General features: G+C 39.4%; 1 protein-coding gene across 1 annotated transcript in view; it reads left to right on the forward strand.

The window, feature by feature from the left end:
• cntnap5a (contactin associated protein family member 5a) overlaps positions 1 to 26,189 on the forward strand; it is a 246,642-nt gene that overhangs the window by 140,411 nt on the left and 80,042 nt on the right. The window contains exons 9-10 of the mRNA XM_022679490.2: positions 2,935 to 3,078; positions 15,558 to 15,729. Of these exons, the coding sequence (XP_022535211.2) occupies positions 2,935 to 3,078; positions 15,558 to 15,729 (316 nt within the window). The remainder of the gene's footprint in view (positions 1 to 2,934; positions 3,079 to 15,557; positions 15,730 to 26,189) is intronic.

Here is a 26,189-nt window from a genome sequence, read left to right on the forward strand (position 1 = left end):
GGGGCGTTTGCGAGACCGTAGCTCATAACGAGATACTCATAGTGACCGTTAGTGGTGGTAAACGCAGTTTTCCATTCATCCCCCTCCCTTATACGAACCAAATTATACGCGCTACGGAGATCTAATTTCGTAAAAAACGAAGCGTTTCTCAACTGTTCCAGAGCTACTGGAATGAGAGGAAGAGGATAAGCGAATTTATGAGTGATGTCATTGAGACCCCGATAGTCAATACATGGTCTCAGTCCACCATCCTTCTTTTTAACGAAGAAAAAACCCGAACCGACTGGAGATTTGGACGGGCGGATAAATCCTTGTTCGAGTGCCTCGCTAATGTATTCCTCCATAGCTTTCTCTTCATCTAAGGTAAGGGGATAAATGCGCGCCTTAGGAAGTGTGGAACCTTCAACTAAATCAATCGAACAATCACAGGGACGATGAGGAGGTAATTTAGTGGCGTTGGTCTTACTAAAAACCCCTAAAAAATCAGAATATTCTTAGGGTATGTCAGGGGAATCAATAGCATTAGGGCTCTCCACCGAAGTGGACTGGACAGCTAATTTATCTAAACCTAGACAGTTAGTGTGGCAATGAGGAGACCAAGAAATAATTTCCCCTTTGGACCATGATATAACAGGATCATGAGTCTTTAACCATGGCAAACCCAGGATTAGCTGGTGTTCAGTCCGTGGGAGGACGAAGAGAGGCATTTCCTCGATGTGGAGTGCGCTGGTTTGGACAGTGAGAGGCACAGTCTGCTGGGTGATGGGTTTGGAGCGTACGGTGTTACCATCAACAGCACGGATCGAGATGGAGCGCAGCAGACTTCTGGTGGGGATGCCTCTCTCTTTAACCAGGTCCGCGCTGATGAAGTTTCCCTCTGCCCCGGAATCTAAAAGGGCTGGGACAGAAAATGTACCGGTTGGACATGTAATAGCAACAGTCAACGAAAAACATTTAGATTTAGACAAAAGGGGGCATCTACGTACCACATTAGCGCGTGGAGTGGTCTCCACACGCTGTCCCGTTGTAGATGCCTTAAAAGGTCGTGGACGGAGTTCACAGTCAGCTATTAGATGCCCAGGCCCACCGCAGTAAAGACAAAGGTGGAGACGCAGTCTGCGCTGACGTTCCGTCATGGACAGTCTGGTTTTCTGGACCTCCATGGGTTCAGAGTAGTAGTGTGCTGAAGCCTCTGGAGCCGGAGGGGAGATGTTAACCACTGGGGCCGGAGCAGGAAGAGAGCGGGGTGTCTGCTTGGGGCGCCGAGACAGGAGCTGATCCAGCCGGATGGATAAAGAAATGAGTTGATCCAGAGTTAGATCGTCATCTCTGCATGCCAGTTCCTTTTGGATGTCTGAATTTAGAACATTCCGGTATACATTAATCAGTGCTGAATTATTCCAGCCACTACTTGCTGCCACAGTGCGAAATTCCAGTGCATAAGCAGCTGCTGACTTGTTCCCCTGTTTCATAGTTAACAAAAGTTCACCACTGGAATGACCGTACTTCGTGTGATCAAACACACTGCGAAAAGTCATCAAAAAAGCATCGTAGCTCGACTCCGAAACACTATCCCAAACCGTGGTGGCCCATTCTAGTGCCTTTCTGGACAGCCGCGAAACAATAAACCCAATTTTAGCTTTGTCCGTGGTCGGTGGTGTATTACTAAAAAATACTGAGCACTGTAAAAGGAACCCGCTGCATTTCTCAGGATCCCCATCAAAAACCTCTGGTTTGCAGACTGAAAAACCAGAACCAACCGGGATATCTTGGGGTACAGGAGGAGGTACTGCTGGACTGGGATTTTGTACAGTTAATCCCCTAAGGTGCTCTAAAATCTCGGACAGCTGCTGCTGCTGGCTGGCCTGCTGTCGAGCAAGCTCATCTACAGCTTGGGTCACACCAGCGAGGGTCTGTTGGTGCTGACCAAGTAGCTTGCCCTGGTTGGCTAGACCAGATTTAATGAGCTCGGCATCCGCTATCTGATCCATACGGCTGAGTATTTCTGTCAAGGCTAGACAGTACTCAGACACGTGCAGATGCAGAACACTGTGATTTATTTTACAGCACAGAAACAACGGGTAGTCAATATACAGAAGAGATTCAACAGGGGCGAACAGCAGCCAGAGAGATAACACGTACCGAAAAACGAGGGACAGTCCTGAGGTCATACACGGCAAGGCAATAGTGAAGAGCAGGCAAAAATCAGCAATGGTATAAACAGTCCAGGTAATACACAAAAATCCAATGTCAGAGCGTAGGCAAAAATCAGAGTCGAGAATAAACAATCCAGGGGTCATACACAAAAGGAAAACAGGCAAGAAATAGAAACGCGTTGTAAAGTGGAAAACCAATCAATACTCAGCACAGGTATGCGTGTGAAAGGGCTATTTATACTGTGAGAAATTAGTATTCCGGACTTCCGGGAGGTGTACCGAGATCAGGTGAATGTGTGATGTCAGCGTGTGGTGCGTTCTGGGTAGTGTAGTTCGGAGACTGGAGATCGCAGGGAGCACTGAGTGTGGGAGAGACAGAAGCGCTATCAGCATCAGACCTGACACACAGTGACATGCAGAGCATCCCAAAAAAACATTAAAACTTAGTTAAGTTAGATAAATGTAACATGTTATTTATTTAAAATGTAACTGATCAATTACAACTTAATCAAATTATTGTACAATATATGGATATAATCTCAATAATTCTACTTATTAGGAGATCCTATTTACCTAAATATTATGACCTGATTATTTCTGGGACAATAAATCACTCAAAGTATACCTTCCACAATATTTTTTATTGACCTATCATACAGTATATGGACTCAATTCTCAATTATATTGATGTAAGTGAATATTTGTGAAGGCAATGCATTTGTTTATTAACACTAATACTGAAGCATATAAGTAATATTTTCTCTTTCTGCATCTTCAGGTCAAAGGGTAAATGATGGTCTGTGGCACTTGGTGAGTCTCAGTACTCGGGATCTGCAGATGACCATGACTTTGGACAACGAGCCAGCATCCTCCATCCAGCTGGAGGACAACCTGGAACCAAGAGACAGCTACTACTTTGGAGGTAGGACTGTTATAGGCAGTGACTCTGGTCCTGACCCAGGCTTAAATAACCTGGCAGCGTAAACCCAAGCTTTTTTTCTGAATAAGTTATCTAAACACCTCTTTCCGATGTCACTATTATCACTGTTCTCTTAATGTAGAAAGTGTGGTATTAACTATGGGTCAGGTTTAAGTCAGTATATCCCTTGCCAGTCACAATGCCAAAATGGCTTTACCCTGAGCAAATAGAGCTAAATCTAGAGCTAAAGCTAATCCTGCTGAGCTAAAGCTAAACCTGGAGAGCTACAACTAAATTCGGAGAGCTAAAATAGATCTAGAGCTAAACCTAGCAAGCTAAAGTAGATCTATAGCTAAACATAGCAAGCTAAATAGATCTAGAGCTAAACCTAGGAACCTAAATAGATCTAGAGCTAAACCTAACAAGCTTAAGCAGATCTAGAGCTAAACCTATAAAGTTATAGTAGCTATAGAGCTAAACCTAGCAAGCCAAAGTAGATATAGAGTGAAACCTAGCAAGCTAAAGTAGATCTAGAGCTAAAACTTAGCAAGTTAAAGTTGATCTAGAGCTAAACCTAGGAACCTAAATAGATCTAGAGCTAAACCTAACAAGCTTAAGCAGATCTAGAGCTAAACCTATAAAGCTATAGTAACTATAGAGCTAAACCTAGCAAGCCAAAGTAGATCTAGAGCTAAAACTTAGCAAGTTAAAGTTGATCTAGAGCTAAACCTTTGAACCTAAATAGATCTAGAGCCAAACCTAGCAAGCTTAAGTAGATCTAGAGCTAAACCTAGCAAGCTTAAGTAGATATAGAGCTAAACCTAGCAAGCTTAAGTAGATCTAGAGCTAAACCAATGAAGCTATAGTAGATATAGAGCTAAACCTAGTAAGCCAAAGTAGATCTAGAGCTAAACCTAGCAAGCTAAATTAGATCTAGAGCTAAACTTAGCAAGCTAAAATATAGAGCTAAACCTAGCAAGCTAAAGTAGATCTAGAGCAAACTTAGCAAGTTAAAGTAGATCTAGAGCTAAACCTATGAACCTAAATAGATCTAGAGCCAAACCTAGCAAGCTTAAGTAGATCTAGAGCTAAACCTATGAAGCTATAGTAGATATAGAGCTAAACCTAGCAAGCTAAAGTAGATCTAGAGCAAACTTAGCAAGTTAAAGTAGATCTAGAGCTAAACCTCGCAAGCTAAGGTTAAGGTTAAAAATAAATTTGGAGAGCTAAAGCTAAGCCTGGTGAGTAAAAAATGAACATGGCTAAACTTGGAGAGCTAAAGTAAGTCTAGAGCTAAACCTAGCAAGCTTAAGTAGATCTAGAGCTAAACCTATGAAGCTATAGTAGATCTAGAGCTAAACCTAGCAAGCTAAAATAGATCTAGAGCTAAACCTAGCAAGCTAAAATAGATCTAGAGTTAAACCTCGCAAGCTAAGGTTAAAGTTAAAAATACATTTTGAGAGCTAAAGCTAAGCCTGGTGAGTAAAAAATGAACCTGGCTAAACTTGGAAAGCTAAAGTAGGTCTAGAGCTTAAGCTTGCAAGCTAAACCTGGAGAGCCAAAGCTAATTGGGAAGAGCTAAAGTTAATGCTAAAGCTAAACCTGGAGACATAAAGCTAAACATGGAAAGATAAACGTAAAGCTTGACATATCAAAACAGGCAACGTCATTATCTCAAGGTTGTGTGTGTTAATGAAAACAAATGTTGTTCGCCAGTCATAAAGGGCTATCAGTCATGAGTGTTCAGTGTTTCAGATTTGTGTTTTCTATTAAAAAATACACAAAACATGCATTTAACAATTCTCAGATTTTATTTTTAGTTTTTAGCACATTCACTCTGCTGTTACAGTTTCTCAGACTGGCTTTAATTCAGTGTTTGTGTAGAAATCCCAATTTCCTCACCTCAGGAGTTCAGTCTCAGAAGCTGAAGCAGTTTTCTCAGTAGGGGTTTCTTGATCATCTCCACATCCTCTCAGAGCCGCAGTGCTGAGCATCTTCTCACAGTGCAGGAAGGACACACACCGCTGTGGATCTGAAGTGAGAGAGGAGCTGGATCTCCTTTTCTCTCTGAGAGATGAAAGATTTAACAGCTGTTTATCTGTTGTGGGCAGTTATGGTGGTCTAACACATCTCGTCATTAGAACTGCCAGTATCTCTTTTTTCTGGTTTTGGAAAATGCAGTTTGTTGATATTTTCCTTTGGTTTTCCCGTTCTTAGGATTCTTAGGATTATTTTTCTATACAATTTCTTACAAACAAATCAATATTTTAGAGATATTGAGATTAAAAACGTATTTAATATCAGTGCCCTTAACATTGTAAAAATGTATTAGGCAGCTCTTGCTTAGATGACAGATTTGCACACCTTGGCTGGATTTTCTCAGTCAGATTCATGAGGTAGAGTCACCTGGAATGGCTTTCAGTTAACAGCTGTGCTGAACTAATATAATAACAAGAGTTAATTACTTGAATTTCTTGTCTCTTAATGTGTTTGAGAGCATCAGTTTTAAAGTTGTGAAGAGGTAGAGTTACAGGTATACAGTGAATAGCTCTATTTGAGGAATGTTCTAATCCATATTAAGGCAAGAACTACTCAGCTAAATAAAGAACAAAATAACTTTAAGAAATAGAGGTCAATGCAAAAACATTCAAGAACTTTGAAAGTATCCTCAAGTGCAGTCGAAAAGACCATTAAAAACATAATAATGAAACTGGCTCTCATCCGGACCACCACAAAAATGAAAGAGCAAGAGTTACCTCTGTTGCAAATCATACGTTTATCAGAGTTACCAGCCTCAGAAATCGCAAGTTATGCTATTTTGGTTTTTTTAAAGGTGTCCTACTGCTAAAATCCACTTTTTCTTGTTATTTGTAAAATACAATAGGTCTGTCTGAGTTGTATATGATCCTCAACCTCCATTGTCTGCAGTAGCTAGTAAAAGGAAATATTCAGAAAAATGAGTCGATCATTAAAAGCAGGTCTTCGTCAACTTGTGAATTAGTATTCATGACCTCGCCCACCTTCATTAACGACCGCCCACAGACAGAGCGGAAGCCATGCAGCCAGGCATGTCTCGTCACGTCAGATAGGACCTAACAGCTTTAGAAACAGCATGGCAGTTCGTTCCTGTGTTATTTGTGCAAATATCACATCAGTGTTATATTGCTTTGCCCAGTAATTAAGAGCTAAGAAACAAATGGTTAGAAATTTTCTACTGAACACCTCCAGTAAAGTACAATTGTGATAGGTAGTTTTTTTTTAAGAACAGGTCTGTTTACACTAGTTAAAAGTAAAAATCCACCCAGGGTTTTGTTCCAACTGCCTGGGCAGCTCTGCTGGGGTGGATTTTTACTTTCTGGACCTGGATTACACACCTCTGTGTGTTTACATAGGTTTACATAGGATCTCCGGTGGATTTCGCGTTTTACAGAGACTATAAGACTCTAAAACATTGTGAAGACTGTTTTTAGTGTAAAAATTACGTTTTGAACTGTTTTCCATCTCGCTGGTGTCGCAATGCTGTTAGCCAATCAGAGGTGATATGTTTGCATATATGAATATTCATGAGCAAGAGCCGAAATCCTATTGTCCCCCCGCCCCCCCACTCCTCCACTGGACTAAATCTGCATTATATTTTCTTCATGCTGTGAAACACCAGCTCATCACAAATCACCATCTCAGTGGGGGTTAGGTCTGGGATTGTGTCACACAAACACATTTTTACTGCTTACTATGTAATTTTATATGTGTATCTTATTTGTTTTCATATCTTTAATATGAATCTACAATGTAGAAAATGAAATAAATAAAGAACTAAAGTAAAATATTGAATGAGAAGGTGTGTCCAAACCTCTGACTGGTACTGTATATCCACAAAGGGTAGCCAAACAAAACCTCTGCAGTGTGCCAGCGAGCTGCAGCACAGATTCATCATTTAAGCAGAATGGTGGGCGCAGCGGTGATACAAATATCCTTGGCATTAAATGTCACTGCTTCAGTGTTCATCCAAAAACTGCAGAAAGCCCAGGCGTAGAGGGAAGTCTCACCCGCTGTACCAGGGTGTTATATCCAGAATATAGCCGCTGTCATATCAGAACCTTTGAAAATGCCAGCCCTTTACATTGTATAAACATTTCATGCTGAACGAACTGGAATAAAATCCCCACAGTGGAAGAGAATCTGATGGAGCCGTGTTCCAGTACGGGATGTTTCTGAACAGAGCTGCGCAATTAATCATCGTTTTATCGTCGTCACAATCTGAGTTTCTGTATCCGACACATCAGTGAGGGCTGGGATGGCAGCACAGATCTAATTACATTACATTACATGTGCCCGGGTGCCAGAGTGACGTAATTAGATTGGCGGGAATGTAGCATTAGGCGTTGTGTCTAATATTAGTGTGTGATGTTGGTGTGATGTTCTGAGGAAGTTCTCCAGAGCCAATTATAAAGCAGATCACAACACACTTACAGATCAAAACTGCTCTATACTTAACAATCGGACAGTAAAAATATTTCAGACGTGATAACATGACAAGCTCTCACACCTAACGATGTGTGTAAAATGCGTAAAGCTATTTAAGTAATTGCTACTGTCATAATAACCCTCTATCACTGAAGGAAACCATTAAGAAAAGTTTAAAAAAATAAAGAATTTAGAGCTAAACATTTGCAGCCCATCCTATCATGTGACACTGTGTTCACACTGGCAGACGATAAGTTTATCTTCTCTTGTAGGTGTGTTGCTTGTATTGGCATGGCCATTTGTCAGAGAGGCTAATCAAGTAAGCTACCCATTGAACCGCCATCAGCTGCTTTCCTTTAAGCTTAATTCTCTTCAATCTGCCCCTGTGTTTGGGGAAATATGCATAACATAAACTGAGAAACGAATAATCATTGGTTATAATTATCGTTGTAATTTTCAGAACCATTTACACTGCTTGAGATATGAATGTAGTACAGTAGATATGTTGGTTCTGTAGCTCACTCATTAAGTTAGCCTTTGCTTATCCAGTTGAGCCATAGATTCACCAAGGGTCCTATTTTAGCTATCTGTAGCACACCGGTCAATTGCGCATCGAGCAGCTAAATTTAGGCGTTGTCGCTGTGCCTTTGGAATTGTGAGGGTGCAAAAATACACCTGGCTTGGCCTGTACATATTCTCTTGATTATTAATCTGTGTGTTTTGGGCATAACAGGGAAATAAACCAATTGGTGTGTCAGTCTTCATTTCCTTTAAGAGCCAGGTGCACTCTGACTTTGGCGCATTAATATCTTAGCAGGTATCTTAGCATCACTTTTGCATGTCTCAGCAGAGGATACTAACCTGTGCGTTCATTCTGTGAAGGTGTAAGTGTTCCAACAGGTAATTTAAGGGACCAGCAATGTTTTTTTAAATTCTTTATTCAGTTTATTGTTGATGTAAAAGCTGGATTTGTGCGCTGCAGTGTGTTTAACTAATCGATTTAAACATTGTCAGGGTTTAAATCGATCAGTGTCACACCTGCATTTTCCACCACCAAGATAGAACCACGCCAGATATTTACCCGAACAGACCTCACTTCTAGACCACCATGCCTATCAACATAGGTATAGTACTAAACTTTTACGGTATTTTAAGCTATTTTATCTAATCTAAAAAAAAACTCAACCCTCAACAATGACTCTCAAAATTACAGATCACATTTCCCTCACAAGATTACAAGCCATGGGACAGCAGAATATAAATTGGTCATGAAGTGTTACTTTAGGGGATAGCATGGGAACACCCACACCTGTTTAATTTGTGAGGTACTATCTTGTGAGTGAGGCTGAATACTGACCAGCATGCTCATGACAAGGTAATGTGAATTATGGGAGTTGGAGTGAGTTTTGATAGTGGATGCATTCCTCTATCCACATTGTCACGTGTGTACCAGGAATTCATTATAGAAGGCGAATATTATCACCCACAGTATCATAATTATTTGCATTCATTACTCAGGTAGAAGTATAGATACTAGGGTTTAAAATACTTCTGTAGAAGTTAAAGTTTCAACTCTATCAACTGTATTTTTGGCATTGTATCTGTTTCGTGCAGGTCTACCTCTGACTATTCATGTTTATCAGGGGTTTGTTGTGAGATACATTTCCTAAAAGTTCTAATTTAGGATTGTTGAAAATGCAGCTGCTGAAGAATCATCTAAAAGGTCTAAACCTGTCATTTTAAGTCTGATTGTGAGCATGTGATGCACTAGAGATCAAGAGACCTCATTCTTGGAATGATTTAATATGGATTTCTGTTTGTTACTGCTGGAGATTTACTGCATTATTCATTTGTTAAGAGCACCATCCCCCGAATCACTTCGCAGAACCATTCCGTCTAACTGCTTATGATTAGATTTTTTTATTTATTTATTTCTCTGAGCAGCTTTCAGCTCAAACTCTGCAGTACAGCTGTCAGTATTGTATATCTCTGCAATATAGATAAATAAATAAATAAATAAATAAAAAACGAACAGAACAACTGATCTGTCACAGGCGTGACTCTGCTCACGTCTTTATAAGCTGCTTTTCCTGGAATCCAAAAGGCCACTGCTCAACAAGTCTGTCAGCATTGTGCTTCCTGTTTTCTGCCTCTAGTCAACACATTGCAAAGTTGTACATGCACATTTAATTTCTTTAAATTCAAATAAAATTTTATATGTTTAAAATGAATGTGAATTTATTATATTTAAAATGGATTTGAATTTAATATATTTATATTTAATCAAAATTAAATTTGTCTTAAAAAAATAGTAGCTGAATGGCTAGATTTATTTGAACAGCTTTTTTCTTTAGTTTCTTAAACCTTTAATGATATTTCCATTTTTTGTTTGTTTGGGGAAATAATAAAAAACAATTAGTATTAGTAAGACCCCACAGTTTTTTTTAAATAACATTATAGAATTATTTATCACATGTACATGGTACAACTAACAGTGAAATGTCTTTGCTATCGTACAGACGGGAAACGTACACCTTGCGCGGCTAGAAAAAACATGACTGGCATGTACTAATTCTCTTAATTAATCATGGGTGTGTTTTGGGCATAACATGCAATAAACCAATCAGCGCATCACTTACTATTCTCTTTAAGAGCCAAGTGCACTCTGACTTTGGCAGATTGCTATTTTAACAGTACAGTGCTTCTGCACTTCTCAGCAGAAGAAACTGACCTGACCTGGTATGAAGGTGCACAAACAGGTTATTTTTACGGGAACAGCAATATTATTGTATGATATATTCTGTTTATGGTTGATGTAAATGTCAGGTCTGTGCACTCCTGCGTGTGCAGGTTGGGGTGCATGCTCGTCACGCCTGTGTTGCCAAGATAGCAATAAAAAAAAAATCTGACTGTTGGCGTCTGTCTAGGTTGTTTTCAGTCAGTGGTGCACCTGTGTTTTCCGTTGTCACGATAGCGATGGAGCAATACTCCAGAAATGTACCTGAGCACACCTAGCTTCCAGACCACCACACCCATCAGCATAGATATATTTGTAAACTCTGTTGCTATTTAAACAATGCAGGTGAAAAGAATGAACATAGACTGTTATTTTTTCTTTTTTTTCTTCTTTTTTTTGCCTGAAATTCCTCTGCTGATTGTTAGAGATGGCACAATCTGGTTGCGTTTAGGTTAACACCTTTCTTTATTAAGATTTGGGGTCAGTTCCCAGACAAGGGTTAAGTCTCAGTTCAAACTGCTTTGTAGTCCAAGACTAGACTTAATCTCTGTCAGGGGAACTGAACCACAGGGTTTAAAATGTGCTTTATCAAAAGAGTTGAGCAATATGTTAAAGAGTTAACCAGCCACAGCAGATGCAAATAGTACATGCATGTAGTTTGCATACTTCAGATAGAGAAGACAGGATATAGTGTTTGTACGTGACTAATGAGAGAATTTCTCAAAATATTCCACTTCATAAAAATCAGATTTGTCCCACCAGTGTCTTTAAATGGATGTCATTAGCAGCTTAATGATCTATGAGTGGAGAAATCATGTTTTTTGTCTGTTGGTGAAAAAGGGTTCTTGACTGTAGTTAGAAGGCATATGTGTGTGTGTGTGTGTGTGTGTGTGTGTGTACATACATACATTTACAACTGGTCAAACATTTTAGAATACCCATTTTTTGGGGTCTTTTTTTGCCATTTAAGCTCCTCAGGTCTAGTAAAGGTCTAGTAAATAACCTGAAATGGTACAAAATCCAGATAACTTATATGGTACAAACTTTAGCAGTAAATGTCTGCCGGCACAGCTTACAACTGGTCTGTAGAAATGGAAATAAACTGAGCTGGAAATAGTTGAAAAATAATGTCAGTTTCCAAAGCCTCTATCTGTAGTAAAGCAGCGTTTGAACAGATTGTGTTACTGTGCTCTCTACACACTTACACACAGAACATTCACAACACTTTCAGCATAATAACTATAAAAAGGCACAGAAACACAGAGAACTCTGTAACTTTTAAAAGTATAAGTCTTTTCTGGAGAAAACTGTTACAGTAAGAGTCAGGTCTGGCTGACCCACATGGCAACAGCGCAGCTTTAGCTCAGCTTAACATTGAACTAAACATTGAAGTCTCAGTTTCTGCAGTGAGGAGAAGAATTAGAGGTCTTACAGGTGAAGGCAGCAGGTGAACAGATCTGATTGGTTCTGAATTTAAAAAAAGTAAACAGTATCCAGTGTTACAGTATCGCAACATATCATATAGTATATTGAACCTCTGTATCAGGATGTGTATCATACAGCCTAGTTCTTGTCAATACACAGCACTACTAGTAAGCCAATAAGAACAGACTTGCGATGGAGCAGTAAATTGGTAGAATATTGGGTATATATGTATTTGTATTTGTTTCACCCCCAGTCAAACCCTGTTATTGTGAATAGTTAAGTAAGAAGATGACCTGATCTCCAGACAGCATGAAGTAAAAACATTATTATTTAAATTCTTGTATTCCCTTATTTCACAGTTTCAAAATAACAAATAAGAAAAAGAGCCTGAAGTAAAGGTTCAGGCTCTGCACAGTCAGTATTTATTAAAGCTGCCTTTGGCAAGTTTCAGTTTGTAAATGCTTTTTTTTTTATTGTATAAAAGAGTTTTCTTGCACAAAGTTGTGAAATGTTTCTAATCCTGTGAGAACACTCAGAGATGCCCTTCTCTTAAAATTCCTCAGCCTGTCTTTCCAAAGTCTCTCCAAATAAACCTTTGCTCATCAGACCAAAACAAAAGTTCTCTTTTAACATCATCAACTGACGGCAAAGTTTTAAAGGTCTAGAAGTCTAGATTCTTAAATAATTAAATAAATAAATAAAAAATAATAAATCAATAAAAAGAAACACAACACAATAGATCCTAAATTCATACGCATGTCAAACTATAGGATATAAAGGATATAGGATAATCTATAGGATCATCATCACTGTTAGTTTTAAATTAACACTGTGAGTAGGGGTGGGCCCAAAATAATATCAGAATGTCAGGGTATATTTTAAAAATATGAGAAAACAATGAAAAAAAATTAATAAAAATAATTGCAGCAAATTTGAATATTTCAGTAGAAACACAAAAATCTTTCAACTTCTTGAACAACGCAGTTTTCTTGTTAAATAATAAAATTGGGACAAAAACAAGAATTTAACATTAACAATAATCACATCACTTTTTTACCACAGCAAAAAAAAAAGCACCTTGCCCTGAGCCTTCAGCAATCAACTATAAAATAAAATATACTTAAAAAACTGCACAGTAACAAGTAAGTTATTATTAGTTATATTTATTTCTGACATTTATAAGGATTTATATTTATGTTCAGTGCATGGACTTAATAATATACATAATAATAAATAATACATTATTAATGTAGCTTAATGTAGCAAATGTAGGAATTTTGCTGTTCGAGAATTTGATGCTCATTCTCACTCATTCTCTCAAATCCTGCAGTTTTGGAAATAAAAAATGAAAATAGAAAATCACTCTAAAATGCCACATGCACGGCATGGTGTAACACGTGGCGGAGTGCAGGGCATTGCACACGCTATTTCCTCTGTTTTGGTGAAAATAAATGTTTTAATAAATAACAAGTGTAAAGCAAATCAATGGTATAAAACACACTATAACCACCATCATTACTAAAATGTTATGTTGTTTAACAAAGACTAAATCGGCACCGAGTGGTCCAGCAGTCTAAAGCTTCACAGGAGGTCACAGGTTTCAACCCCCGCTCATGCAGCTTTGCCATCAAGCTTCCGGCGCTCAGAGGGAGCAAAATTGACCATGCTCCCTTCGGGTGGGTAGAAAAAAACGAGTCACTGTGCTTTCCTTCCGCTGTTCGGCAATGCTGCATCAGCAGCAGTTCGAAAAGAAGCGGTGGCTGAATTCACATATATCTGTCACGTGGTCCCTGTCTGTTCTCATGTTTCTGTGTTTATTTACCTTTTCTGGCCCTGTATCATGTCTGTGTTATATCCCCACGTGACCTGTGCTCCTCTGTGTCTCCTGTTCAGTAGTTTTCCACTCACCTGTGTTCATTTGTAGCTCCGCCCCTTAGTCCCAGGTGTTTCCTGTTTCCCTTGTGTGTCCACCACTATTTATAGTCCGTGTTCCCTTCTCTCGTGTCGGTTCTTGTACTTAGTAAGTCTGTTATGGTTGCGTCTCTGTCATACCTGTCAAGTCTCCCGTTTTGGCCAGGAAACTACTGTATTTTACTCCTCTTTCCCACCGTCCTCCCGTATTAGTATTTTCCCGTAAATTTCCCGTATTATATTAAATTAAAAAATATATATTATTGAGGAGACAGGGCACTTACCGCTCTGTGTCTCTTAACCAATCGTGGAGCCGGTTCAAGGAGAAAGTCCCGCCTTTTAGGAGAAACAGCCAATCAGCTTGCAAAGGAGGGTCAGCGTGGGGAAGCCCCCCCGTCGCTGTGAGTTCAGGCAGCTCGTCGGAGCAGCTGACGTTAAAACAGATCTGGATATTCAGCGATTTTTCTAAAAGAAAGGGAACGGTAGGCTAATCATGTAAACTGTGATGAGATTTTTCTGATAGCTGCTTAAAAATACTCGTCTCCGAAATAAAACACACAGATTAAACCTTTTAAAATAAAAAAAATTACAGCTTGTGACTCAGCTTAACTAGAAATGTGTAGAGGACCGAAATGAACTGAACTGATCAGGGGTGGAGTGATCAAAAGAAAGAAGTATTAATTAAAAATTATTAATTGTGTAGGCCCCTTAGGACTATTTTTTACTGATGGAATATATCTGGTCCATGTCTTTTTAGTAAAAGCTCATGATACTATTTTTAGGTCACCAACAGTCATTTTGCAGAATTTGTGCACCCTTTGTTCAATTTTAAATCCATTACATAATATATATTATATAAAATATATTATATAAAAGAGTGCATTTATGCCAAAAAGACATGGAATCTTAACTTTTTTTAAATATCTAGAAAAGGGTTTTTAATTTGGCTGTATTAAAAGAATGACATATGTAGGAATGTCCACAACATTTCAGATTCTGATAATCTAATTGTAGTGTGTAAGCGGTTCACATGTGGTTATTTTAGATTTTTTGTAAACCTGTCTTAAAATGTAAGAGATACTGAACCTTCGTTGGGCTGGTGGGACGACTTTAAGCGTACAGAGGAAAATATCCCTTATTTTTAAATCTAAAACTTGACAGGTATGGTCTCTGTTCCCCGTGTTTCTTGTTTTTAGTTTAGTTTCAGTGTATTTGTTTATTTTTGTCTTTTGTTATTTGTTTAATAAATTCATTCGCATTTGCGTCCGCTCTCCTCGTCCTTCCTTGCTGCACCCTGACAGTATCGGAGGAAGCGCGTGCTAGTCTTCACCCTCCTGGTGTTGGGGCATCACTAGTGATAGGGGGAGTCCTAATGAGTGGGTTGGGTAATTGGCCGTGTAAATTGGGGAGAAAATGGGAAAAATTTGAAATAAAATAATTTAAAAAAACAAAGACGAAATCAGCCAAAATGTGCTGCGCTCTTTTTACTGATTGGTTTGTTTCACGGTACGCCAAAAATAATTAAGAGAATTTCAAGTTGCGCAAGTTATATTTTTTGCGACAAGACACACCCCTAAATCAATGTGCGGAAAGCACAACTGACTGGTGCGCTATTGATCGCTAAAATAGGGCCCTATGCCTTTTGGAGATTGAAGATAAAGTGATTATAATATTTATAAGGCATTTTAGTTTTATTTATATATATATATTTTTATGATGCACATAGACACTTCCAGTTAAATAATAATAAAGATTGTTCTTGAAGGTGATATAATCTTGATAATCTTGTAAATGTTTTAGTAATGATGTTTCAGAAGCACGACTCAGTTACCCTGGCGTATTTCTGCTAGACGGGCCGGTGTTCAGACATGCTGTTCTGTATTAGTGAATCTGACTGTGAGTGAGTTCCTCTCAGTTCTAAAAGCTGTCTATCATTCTCTCTCAGGCTGTCCTCTGTCTCAGAACGGCTCCGGCTGCATGAACCCCTCCATGGCCTTCCAGGGATGTATGCGCCTCATCCTAATCAACAACCAGCCCACAGATCTGATGCAGGTCCAGCAGGGGATGCTGGGAAGCTGGAATCAGCTACAGTTTGACATCTGTGGCATTCAGGACAGGTAAACAATTTTTATAGTATTTTATTTTTCAGCAGTTCAGCAGTGGAGTTTCGAGGTCTGGTATTATTTATGGAAATATCAGTATACTCTTTTAAGCATTAAAAAGGATCCATTTCAATATCATAGCGGTGTTCTGTAATAAAAACAGTCTATTTTGTATTGTTTTGTTAATTACTGTGAAGTTTTAAGGATATTTTCTGTATAATAGTTCATGCTTGCATGATTGTATTCTGCAATTTTTCTTTTGTTACATTATTATTTTATGCAAAATCACATTCTTGGTAAAGTATACTTATTTATAAAATTGACTAAATTTAAGTTCTTTTTTGCTTCTACTGAAAAAACAACTATACTAAACTGTACTACTAAATTTTACATTAGTTTTAGCCTGTGCTAAATGGCAAAACATGAACAAGCTTGAACATGCCTAACTGTGATCATGGCTAACTAACTAACTAAGCATTAACAGACAGCCCAAGTTGCAAAAGTTGATTTCAGGGAGGTGCACTCATTCTGAATTCCGGGAGATTATATTTGACTCGCGGGCATCAGGGAGCCACTACCGAAATGCGGGAGACTCCCACAGCTTCAGGGAGACTTGGTTTGTCTGCATTAAGCAACACTAGTATGAATGCACACTTGAGGTAAACATGTTTACTACCATGTTTAATACATGTTTACATGGTAATTCAGCAGGTCTTGCTGCTGGTGGTGTGCCTAAAGTAAACAAAACTGTAATTCTTAAAAAAAACCTTAGACTTTTAAAGTAAAACAAGTGCTGGAAATTAATCTACACCGATTTCTCTCCTAAAAACTGTTTAAAAGCTGTGGTTAGCAGCACTAACCAGCCACGGTTAGCAGCGTTAGCCAGCTCCGGTTAGCAGCGCTACCCATCCACAGTTAGTGCTAGTAAATGCCGTCCGGTAGACTGAGGAACCCCAAGTATTCCAGTAACCTAGGACACTATCAGCTATCAGTTCATCCCATGTGGTTCGATAAACGCACAGACTACAGTCCAAAATACTCACCTCTGAACAGCAAAAGAGCTATCGCTGCGGTTAGAGGATAATGCTGATGCTGCTGCACTCAGCCTCAGTGCTGGAAAAACTTCACTAAAACTCCTGTATAACGCTGTACTACAGTGGAATGGCTTTACTGCTCCTTACAACCTGACTGGAAGAATTCCTACATAAGACACACTGGATTATAAGGCGCACTGACGATTTTTGGGAAAATTAAAGGATTTTAACTGCGTCTTATCGTCCAAAAAATGTGATATATCTCCATCATCTGCTGACCTGCCATGCTCTCATCCTTAGTTGCCACAGATTCCTCCCTCAGACAAAGTCTGCTGGCAATCCTGCTGTGTACTGTGTGTGGTTCTCAATCAGCAGAAGGCAGATTTTTAACTTGTGGGTGAGGTTTTGATAGGGCTCGACAGGTGAGTGGTGGTGCCAGGGTTGTTCTATGCAGGTTTCTTATTGTGATGTCACAAGTAGAAATACAAAAGCATGCAAAAATGGGTTTTGCATAGTATGTCTTTTCAACTAGGCCTTTTTTTTTTTTTTTTTACTTAGCTTTTTCCTTCCAGCGGAGTTTAGATTTTACCACCTACTAGTGTATCCCACCTGATCTGGGAGTGCTTAATAAGTTTAAAGGATCGAGGTGTAACCTGCAGGACACTACAGGCTCTACAGGAACACCCTACAAGACCTTCCTGATGTTTTGGTAATGTGTGTTTGGTTCTTGTCACCTTGTTTTTAGATTTTTTTTCACACTTATTTTTTTTTCCCAGTATATACTTCAAGAACTGACTGCTCACTTGCTGCCTTATACTGTGTATTGACATCTGACAGTGGTGCTAATGTTATGGCTAATTTGTATTTCTTGCATCACACAAAGCATGGATTTTTATTTTTGGAATAAGCCTGCAGTCTGCAACCCATCCTCCAGTCCTCGCACAACACCCTAATCATGTATTCTGTTTGGGGTTTGTGAGTAGATACAGAGTATTACTGCAGCACTCACAGTTACAGTGGAGCACTATGAAGCAATATCTGATATAGTAAAGATACAAAAAACTGGGTACTGGATTTTGTGCCTGGTGTTTTTGATGGGGATGTTATCATGCAGCATCATGACCTCACTAATGTTCTTTTGGATGGTGAATGGAATCAAATTTTCAAAGCTGTTCTCAAGTAGAAAGAAATGGAAGAGATCTGAGATAGAAATATAGTAATATTTGAAAAAATTATATTTTAGAAAAAAGATTTACAATATATATATATATATATGCATATTATTATTATTTTTTTTTTTTTATCCAATCATAACAGTAGGATCTAACAACAGAGTACTACACTGCTATCTTGTGGGCGGGATTTAAACATGACACTAAATAAACCACTGTCTTCCACCAGTCTTTACATGTTAACTAATAATTAAAAATCAATACTGTGTTTTTGGAAATGGATCAGTGTTTTAGTGTTTTGTCATACAGGTTAGAATATCATTATTAAAAAAGTACCCACTCCCACCCTGTAATCTGACACAAGTCTCTTAAAGGAGAACTCTGGTGTAAAATTGACTTTGGGTGTAGTAAAACATGATAAAATGTACCTTTGTTGAATAGCCCACCACCGCTCTCCTACAGCTTCCTGAGAAACAATTTTGTGTTTTTTGCCCCAATAAATTGCTTATACATGCCCCAATGCATTGCTTAGACATGCTGTATGTTTATGTCATTATCAGTACAATTATGGTGGCACAGCGAGCTGAAAGCTAGCGGCACAGGATGTAAACAGTGGTTTTTAATAAGCTTCTTGTGCACTTTTTAAGTTATTAATGCCTCGTTTTAGATGTCTGGGCTCTCCATATTCTAGCAAGGAGGTGTGGAGCTTTTTTGAGCCTGGATACAGTGGAAAAAGTGATTTATTTGGGCAAAATATGCCCCGATATGGCTGTGGTACAGAGTGTTGGCAAAAAAAACACAAAATTACTGTATCTCAGAAAGCTGTAGGGCAGCGGTGGTGGGCTATTCAACAAAGGTAAGTACTTTTTATCATGTTTTACTACAGCCAAAGTCAATTTTACACTTGAGTTCTCCTTTAATGCTAAAGATAAATTAATACTGTTTAGTTGGTCGTGGTTCTACAAATAAAACAGCCCCATCTTATTGCCCAGCTCTACTAGACAGTAGTAATTGTAGTGCCTGATGTTCTTCCTTTAAGACCCTGTTAAAAAAAATACAGTACTTTAGACAATCGTATCTAACAATGCATGACAAAGCCGGTGTGCGCCAATTAGCAGGATTCACTTGCTTAATGCTAAGTAGCTCCTGCTACAGCACCTGTTATTAGCAGTTAGTGGTACAGTGGTACAGTTGTGTGTTATGGATCATCAGGGCTTCCTTGAACACCGCTTGCTGTTGGTAAACAGGTTTTGGCATAGCACCACTGTTCCTTGCTCGTCTCCTTAACAAAAATATCGCTTTGCTCTCGTTACAGTACCGTCACGGCTCGACACGGACGCGCCGCTTTCATGTCTTCACACCTGTCAGCGCTTTGTTTGTGGCGCAGGCCTCCAGCAGCGCTAGCAGAGCCGGGCTAACTATCAGAGCCCTAATTAGGAGCAGGAAGACGTTCATTTTGTAATGCCACTCAGGTTAGTGGCCCTGCTAACAAGCTCAATGCTACATCCTTCAGTGTCTCTCATTACCGATCGCTGAAGACGGAGGGGAACCCCGATCGACTCGCTGCCACGTGGCAGCCCGCGTGGAGGTGGTCCGCGGGGGGTCCGGGATAGAGGGAACAAATGAGCAGGAAAGTGACTGGTTCTCTCGACTCCTCATTAACTTTCTTTTTGGGCAAACAGGTCGTACAGTGCAGTCTGATGCAAGATCAGTCTAGTATTCTGAGGTGTCGTCCACATATAACTCAGTATACACTTACCTTCTGTCCTAGTAGCAAATATAAAAGCAGCGGAATCTACAATATATGTCCAAATGTTCATGGACATTAGGGGTGTGCTACATCATATTGCACACAATATATAAGAGCAGAGTTTTGGCAGAACTTATATATACATACAATATGCTTCACAATATAGTGGTTCTGATTCTATATATTGCAATACATTATGATATAAGGGAGGACAATATGGCCCTAAAGTAATATCACAAACAGTCTCATTATTTTAATAATAAAATTCTTTGCCAACATGCCAATATTAAGAATATACTACTGCAATAAAATGAGTGTCACCTGGAATGGCTTTCAGTTACCAGCTGTGCTGAACTTGTCAGGAGTTAATTACTTGAATTTCTTACCTCTTAATGTGTTTGAGAGTCAGAAAAAAATCAAGAACTTTGAATGTGTCCTCAAGTGCAGTAGCAAAGACCATCAAAAACTTTATAATGAAACTGGCCCTCATCAGGACTGCCCAAGGAAAGGAAGAGCAAGACTTACCTCTGTTGCATAGAATAAGTTTAGATCAGAGTAAGTACCAGCCTCAGAAACCACAAGTTAACAGCTCCCCAGATAAGAGCACCTAAACGCCTCACAAAGTATTTTGGTTTGTTGAACAATTTTAAGTTACTACATGATTCCTTATGTGTTCCTTCATAGTCTGAATGACTTCAGTATTTATTTACAATGTAGGAAAAAAAAAGTAGGACTGGTACTGTATTGTCCAAACAAAATATTATTATGACAGAACTATTCCAATCTGACTGAAATGTCCAACCATTCAGCCCCTAGTTCCTTTAAACACCGCGAATCACTGTGAATCCTTCTTATAACTTTTCTTACTAATGCCATCAGAACAGTAATGTCCAGTAATGGCACTTTGAGAGAAAACCAGCTGGTGCTCTGAACATTGTGGACATTTTGGTAAAATACCTGAGCCTGGTTCAGTACAATACACCTGGATTGGCGCTGAATCTTATCTACTAGAATTGAACTTTCTGAAGCAGATAAACATGAATTGGCGCCATGCTTAACCCTTATGTTCATTTGTCAGGGACAACAATGGTGTTCCTGGGTCAATTCGACCTGGTGCATGTTTAATTATCCAAAATATGTCTGAAGCCCAAAAAATTCTAACAAGCAGTGTGAATATTTAATGACTTACTCCATTACTAATTATTTTATCAGTATTTAGTGCAATGGTATAATGGTAGTGGTTCAATTAGGATAATTTACTCGTTTTTTATTTTAAAAAAATCAACGTTTTTAATGTTTCACTACTTTATTACAATTAAAAGATCAACATATAAAACACAATAGTTTTACAAACCATTGAAACATATAATTGCAATTTTGTTGTCAACAGAAATAATGAATGAATGATCAACGCCCCAATACTTTTGTCCATACTTTCACATAATTAAACCTGACAGTAGTAATTGTATTGTAGTAAAATATTCATTTTTCATAATAGCTAAACTGTGAAATTAAGATTTTACATTGTATATATATTATATTGCACTCATCACATATAGACAGATGGAAGGAACAGCTGGCCATCATCATGTATGTGTTCAGATCCAGTTTGCCAACTACTAACCGGATCATTATGTGCACTGCAGCTGCTGGCTGGCAAATCCAACAATCCTCATATTTACAGTATACAGTGTGCAAAGATTGCATATCTGTGCAGTAATATGCTCAGGACCATATTCTACTTCAGATTCTTCAGGTGCACTGCCCCCAGTGTTTTTGTGTGGACTACACTACATGTGTCTCATTCAATTCTAAGGATGCGCACAACCAGTGTACTAAAATGATGGAGGCTATGTAAGGCAGCCACCATGTGTGCTAGAATTAATAGTTAACAGCAAGTATATTTCCAGATAATCAAAAAAAGAAAAAAAAACGAAGACTATTTCTGGGTCTAGACCAGAGTTGCATCGCCCCAAATCTATTTGAAATCTAGGTCCGATTCTGGCCCAAATGCTTGGCTCAAAGCTGGACTGGTTGACCAACAGGATTGCCATAACAATCTCAGCAACAGAGGTGATGGCACATGTGGCTCAGACTTCAGCTAAAGCTTCTTGTGCTATCACCCCGGTTGCTGAGTATAATACAGCAATCATGCTGGTCAACCATCATGGTCACTATGGTCATGCTGGCTGACTGGCTCAGGTGTGCTGCTTATGCTTTTCAATCAACTTGATGTTAGTCATTCTGGTCAGCCAACTTAGCTGATAAACTACTGCCCTTAGCATTTCGTGTAAGTGTCATGTTAATTTCTAAGGACACATGCATCCAATGCACTAAACAGACACAGGATATGTGAGGCATCTTCATGTGCATGCGGATGGATAGTTAACGGCAAACGCTGATATACAATACAGCAGTTGGTTGCTTTTGCCAACACCCCGGTTGCCAAGTATAATCCGATAATCACCCCAAAACACTTGTGCCAACAACATGGTTGCAGAGGGTAGTATGGCAATTGGCCTGTACCACTTGTTCCAACACCCAGGTTGCTGAGTATAATATGTCAGTTGGCATATGCCACTTCTGCCAACACCCTGGTTGTCGAGTATAATACGCCAATTGGCCCAAACTGCTTTTACCAACACCCCTGGTTGCAGAGTATAAACCATATTCAGGCCATATTTGCATGGTCTCAGCAATTGCTGACGTACAGTAATTATTTATATCACTTGGGTTTCTACAATAAGTTAGCAAATTTTCTGTTTCAATGTCACCTTAAAAGTGAAACCATGCTAATTATCTGTGCTCACTCACCCTTGAAAGAAATCCATTTACACTTGATTAATTTACACTATCTTCACTCATCCAACACCACTTTCCTACACCAGCTCCCTTTGATACCCACAAACACAGATTAGCATTTATTCTCAGGGACTGCATGCTATGCTTTCCCCGATAGGCCTATACTTCGAAGTGTGAAAGCGTCACACTGCTGCTCTTTGCTCATCTGCAGAGAGGGGGTTTTATTAATAGTGAACTCATGTGAACATGACGAGACCCCTCCATCAACAGCGCTCCTAAATCATTCATGACCAGCTGTCACGGTCTGAGGAGACGCTGCGCCACGCGCCGGGTGACGGTCTCACAGCGCTCCGTTCCAGTTCCGAGAGGATGCCAGAGGGCAAAAGTGGTGAAGATTGTTCATGCGGTCGGTGCCTCTCTGGAGGGGAAGGCTGCTCTGATGCTCCCTTTGTAAGCAAGCTCAGCTCAGCCAGTGTGTCTGCTGGCATAGTGACAAAATAGGCAAGTCCATGGCTTCACCACCCTTCCACTTTTTGCCTTTTTTTTTTTTTGTAAGACCTTGTCAACAAGTGCTCCAGCGGCGCTTAGAGGGGATTTGGCTTCCGAGTGGCACAGAGAGTCCTAAAAGTCAGAACCAGGGGCTGTGGGTATTCATTTGGACCATGTCTTTATTGAATAGGGGGCTTAGTGTCTCCGTGTCGCCTGCGTGGTTCGCCAGCGCAGGTCCGTGTGTCAGCACACTCTTATTCCGACTTTGATGTGCACCCTTCTCTAGCCGAGAAATCCCCTTGGCAGTAACTCGGCGGATGAGCCGCAAGTAAACAGGGGTAGACCCCGGCAGTCTCTGAGTGCACATGCTGTGCTGCTGTTCTTTCTGTCCTTCATTTCCATGCTGGTGGAAAAGCCAGTTCTGGTAATCAGTTGATTTGCAGCAGCAGCAGTTCCAGCAAACACTTAGCATCTGCAGTTTGCAACTTTAGAGTTTTGCACTGAAGCTGCGAGGCTACTGACGCAAACAAGGAACGAAGGCTCGTGTGCAGTCTTCTATCAGTTAGTGATGGGCAATTAAAAGTGCATTAAAATTCAGTTCATAAATGGATTACGGCAGAACATCAGCACGAGTGAACTTGAGTAATAAAGTAATGGGAATTCTCATATCAAGCTTACATGAGTCATGAGGCAATAATCAAATGTTTACTGTGCAACTAGCCTAAAAACTTACAGAAGAACATCAAAAAGACCATTAAGGAATATTTTGTGTAGTGACTCAAAGCATGATTAGGATGTGTCATCAAATATTAAGAAAACAGAGCAACACCCAAACAAACAAACTTAAAGAAACATAGTAACGGCCTAGTGCAGCTCTAGTCAGTTAACTGTAGTGTCTCTTAGGTCTGTGTTGACTCAGCCTTCCTCTTACCATCAGCGTATCTCTCAAGTGAAGGCTGAGGCAGGGTCTTTATTCCGGTCCAATGCGGGGCAGCTGGAACAGATCGGGGATTGATGAGTTTCTTTGATTTTACCAAATTGAAAACATCTGGAATATAATCAAGAGGAAGATAGATGATCACAGGCCATTAAACCAAACTGAACTGCCTGAATTTTTGCACTAAGAGTGGCATAAAGTTTTCCAAAAGCAGTGTGTAAGACTGGTGGAGGAGAACATGCCAAGATGCATGTAAACTGATTAAAAACTAGGGTTATTCCACTAAATATTGATTTCTGAACTCTTAAAACTTTATGAATTTGAACTTGACTTGTTCTCTTTGCATTATTTGAGGTCTCAAAGCTCTTAATCTTTTTTATTATGTCAGCCATTTCTCATTTACTGCAAATAAATGCTCTTAATGACAACATTTTTATTTGGAATTTGGGAGAAATCTTGTCCGTAGTTAATAGAATTAGGTGCATGAACAGGAATGGACAGTGTATTTTCTTTAAAAGTTTCTTTGTTATGATTTTATATTATCATTATATGAGTGACATTTAATGGTCTTAAAATGGCAACAATATCGTTTATCGCAGTAATTTCTGAGACATCATATTGCTTGCAAAAAAATGTATTGTGACAGGCCTGTTCCACTGTTTGGAGATTGGACTCCTGTAGTATTTTGTTCCAGTCTTATTGCAAACATGTCTCCACACATTCTCTATATTGGGGACAGGCCAGGATTTCAGGCAGTCCGTTCCTTTGTAATGTGTTCAGCAAATGGTTTTGCATGCCTCAAAAAAAAAAAGCATTTGCTGAAGACAGCCTAGGTTGCTCTAAGATCTTAATGTTCTGTATTTTTGACACAACATAACTGGCTCCTGGATTTGTTGCTGATAACAGTCTGGGTAGCCTATTCCATCTTTGGTTTGGAACTCAGTGTCCATTTCTACAGTAAAGTTGTAAGTGGTATTAGTGAATGTAGTTCTGTACTGTAGAGCTTGTTGTTGATAAAGTGTGTAAAGTTATCTCTTGTCCTTGTGGTTCTTCCTTTCTTTCAAATTCTTTGAATGGCTTAATGATATTATGGGATGTAGAGGAAGAAATATGAAGAAACCCCTTCAGATCTCTGTTGCATTTGTTGACCAACCGGAAATACTCTACCCATTTTTGCCCCTCAAAGACTCCAACATTTTTGAATACTGCTTTTGTACCAAATCATAATTAGAATCAACTGTTTGAAATCACTTAATTATTTAGTTTTTCACATCATTAGTCAAGAGTCAAGTCAAGAGGCTTTTATTGTCATTACATCTGAGTACAGGTACACAGTGTGATGAAATTACGTTCCTCCGGAACCATGGTGCAACATAGAACCACAAGCAATAGACAACATAAAGTGCAGGAGTGACGACAGTGCAACATAAAATTATAAAATTATAACACTAAATAACAATAAATACAAAAGACGAGACAATTTAAAGACAGGACAGTGCAGTACCGATACGGTATAATAAAGTGTATAGTGAGGATAAGGTGCAGAGATGTGTGACATACTGTAACATATAGAACATATATAATCACAGCAGTTACTGAGGTAGAGTTTATAGTTTTATAGAGTGCAGCAAATAAGGTCATGTCAGCCTCTGTGTGCTGACTGTGTGTGTGTGTGGGTGAAGTTCAGTTCTTTGTGAGTGTAAAGGGGGGGGGGGGTGTACAGTTTAGTTTTGTGTAAAGGGGGGGGTGTACAGTTTAGTTTTGTGCGAGTGTGTTGGGTGAGTGGTGGGTGGGGGGGGGTTCAGTTCTGTCTCTGTGCGTTGAGAAGTCTGACTGCCTGGTGGATGAAGCTGTTGCAGAGTCTAGTAGTGGAGGCTCGGATGCTCCTGTATCTTCTGCCGGACGGCATCAGAGCGAAGAGTCCGTGTGAGGGATGGGTGGGGTCGTCCACAATGCTGGTGGCTTTGCGGATGCAGCGTGTGGTGTAGATCTCAGTGATGGAGGGAAGAGAGACTCCGATGATTACCAGCCCTAATTAGCCTTCCTCTGAGTTGACCAGACGAAACATAAAATCTCTGGAGTTCATACTGTCTGTAATTAAGCGTAAAATAAGATTTTTTACTGAATCCATTCATTTAATTTATTTTAAATATGACTTTTACCAAATTCATTTGTTCAGTTTGAGAGTTTGATTACTTGGCTCAAGGCAAATGCAGGTGAAAGGTGTTTTATTTTTTAAGAAGCGTCCGCCCACGTTCGTCTATAAAAGCTTCATTCATTTATTAATTATT

This window comes from Astyanax mexicanus, chromosome 11 (assembly GCF_023375975.1).
Source record: "Astyanax mexicanus isolate ESR-SI-001 chromosome 11, AstMex3_surface, whole genome shotgun sequence".
NCBI lineage: Eukaryota > Metazoa > Chordata > Actinopteri > Characiformes > Acestrorhamphidae > Astyanax > Astyanax mexicanus.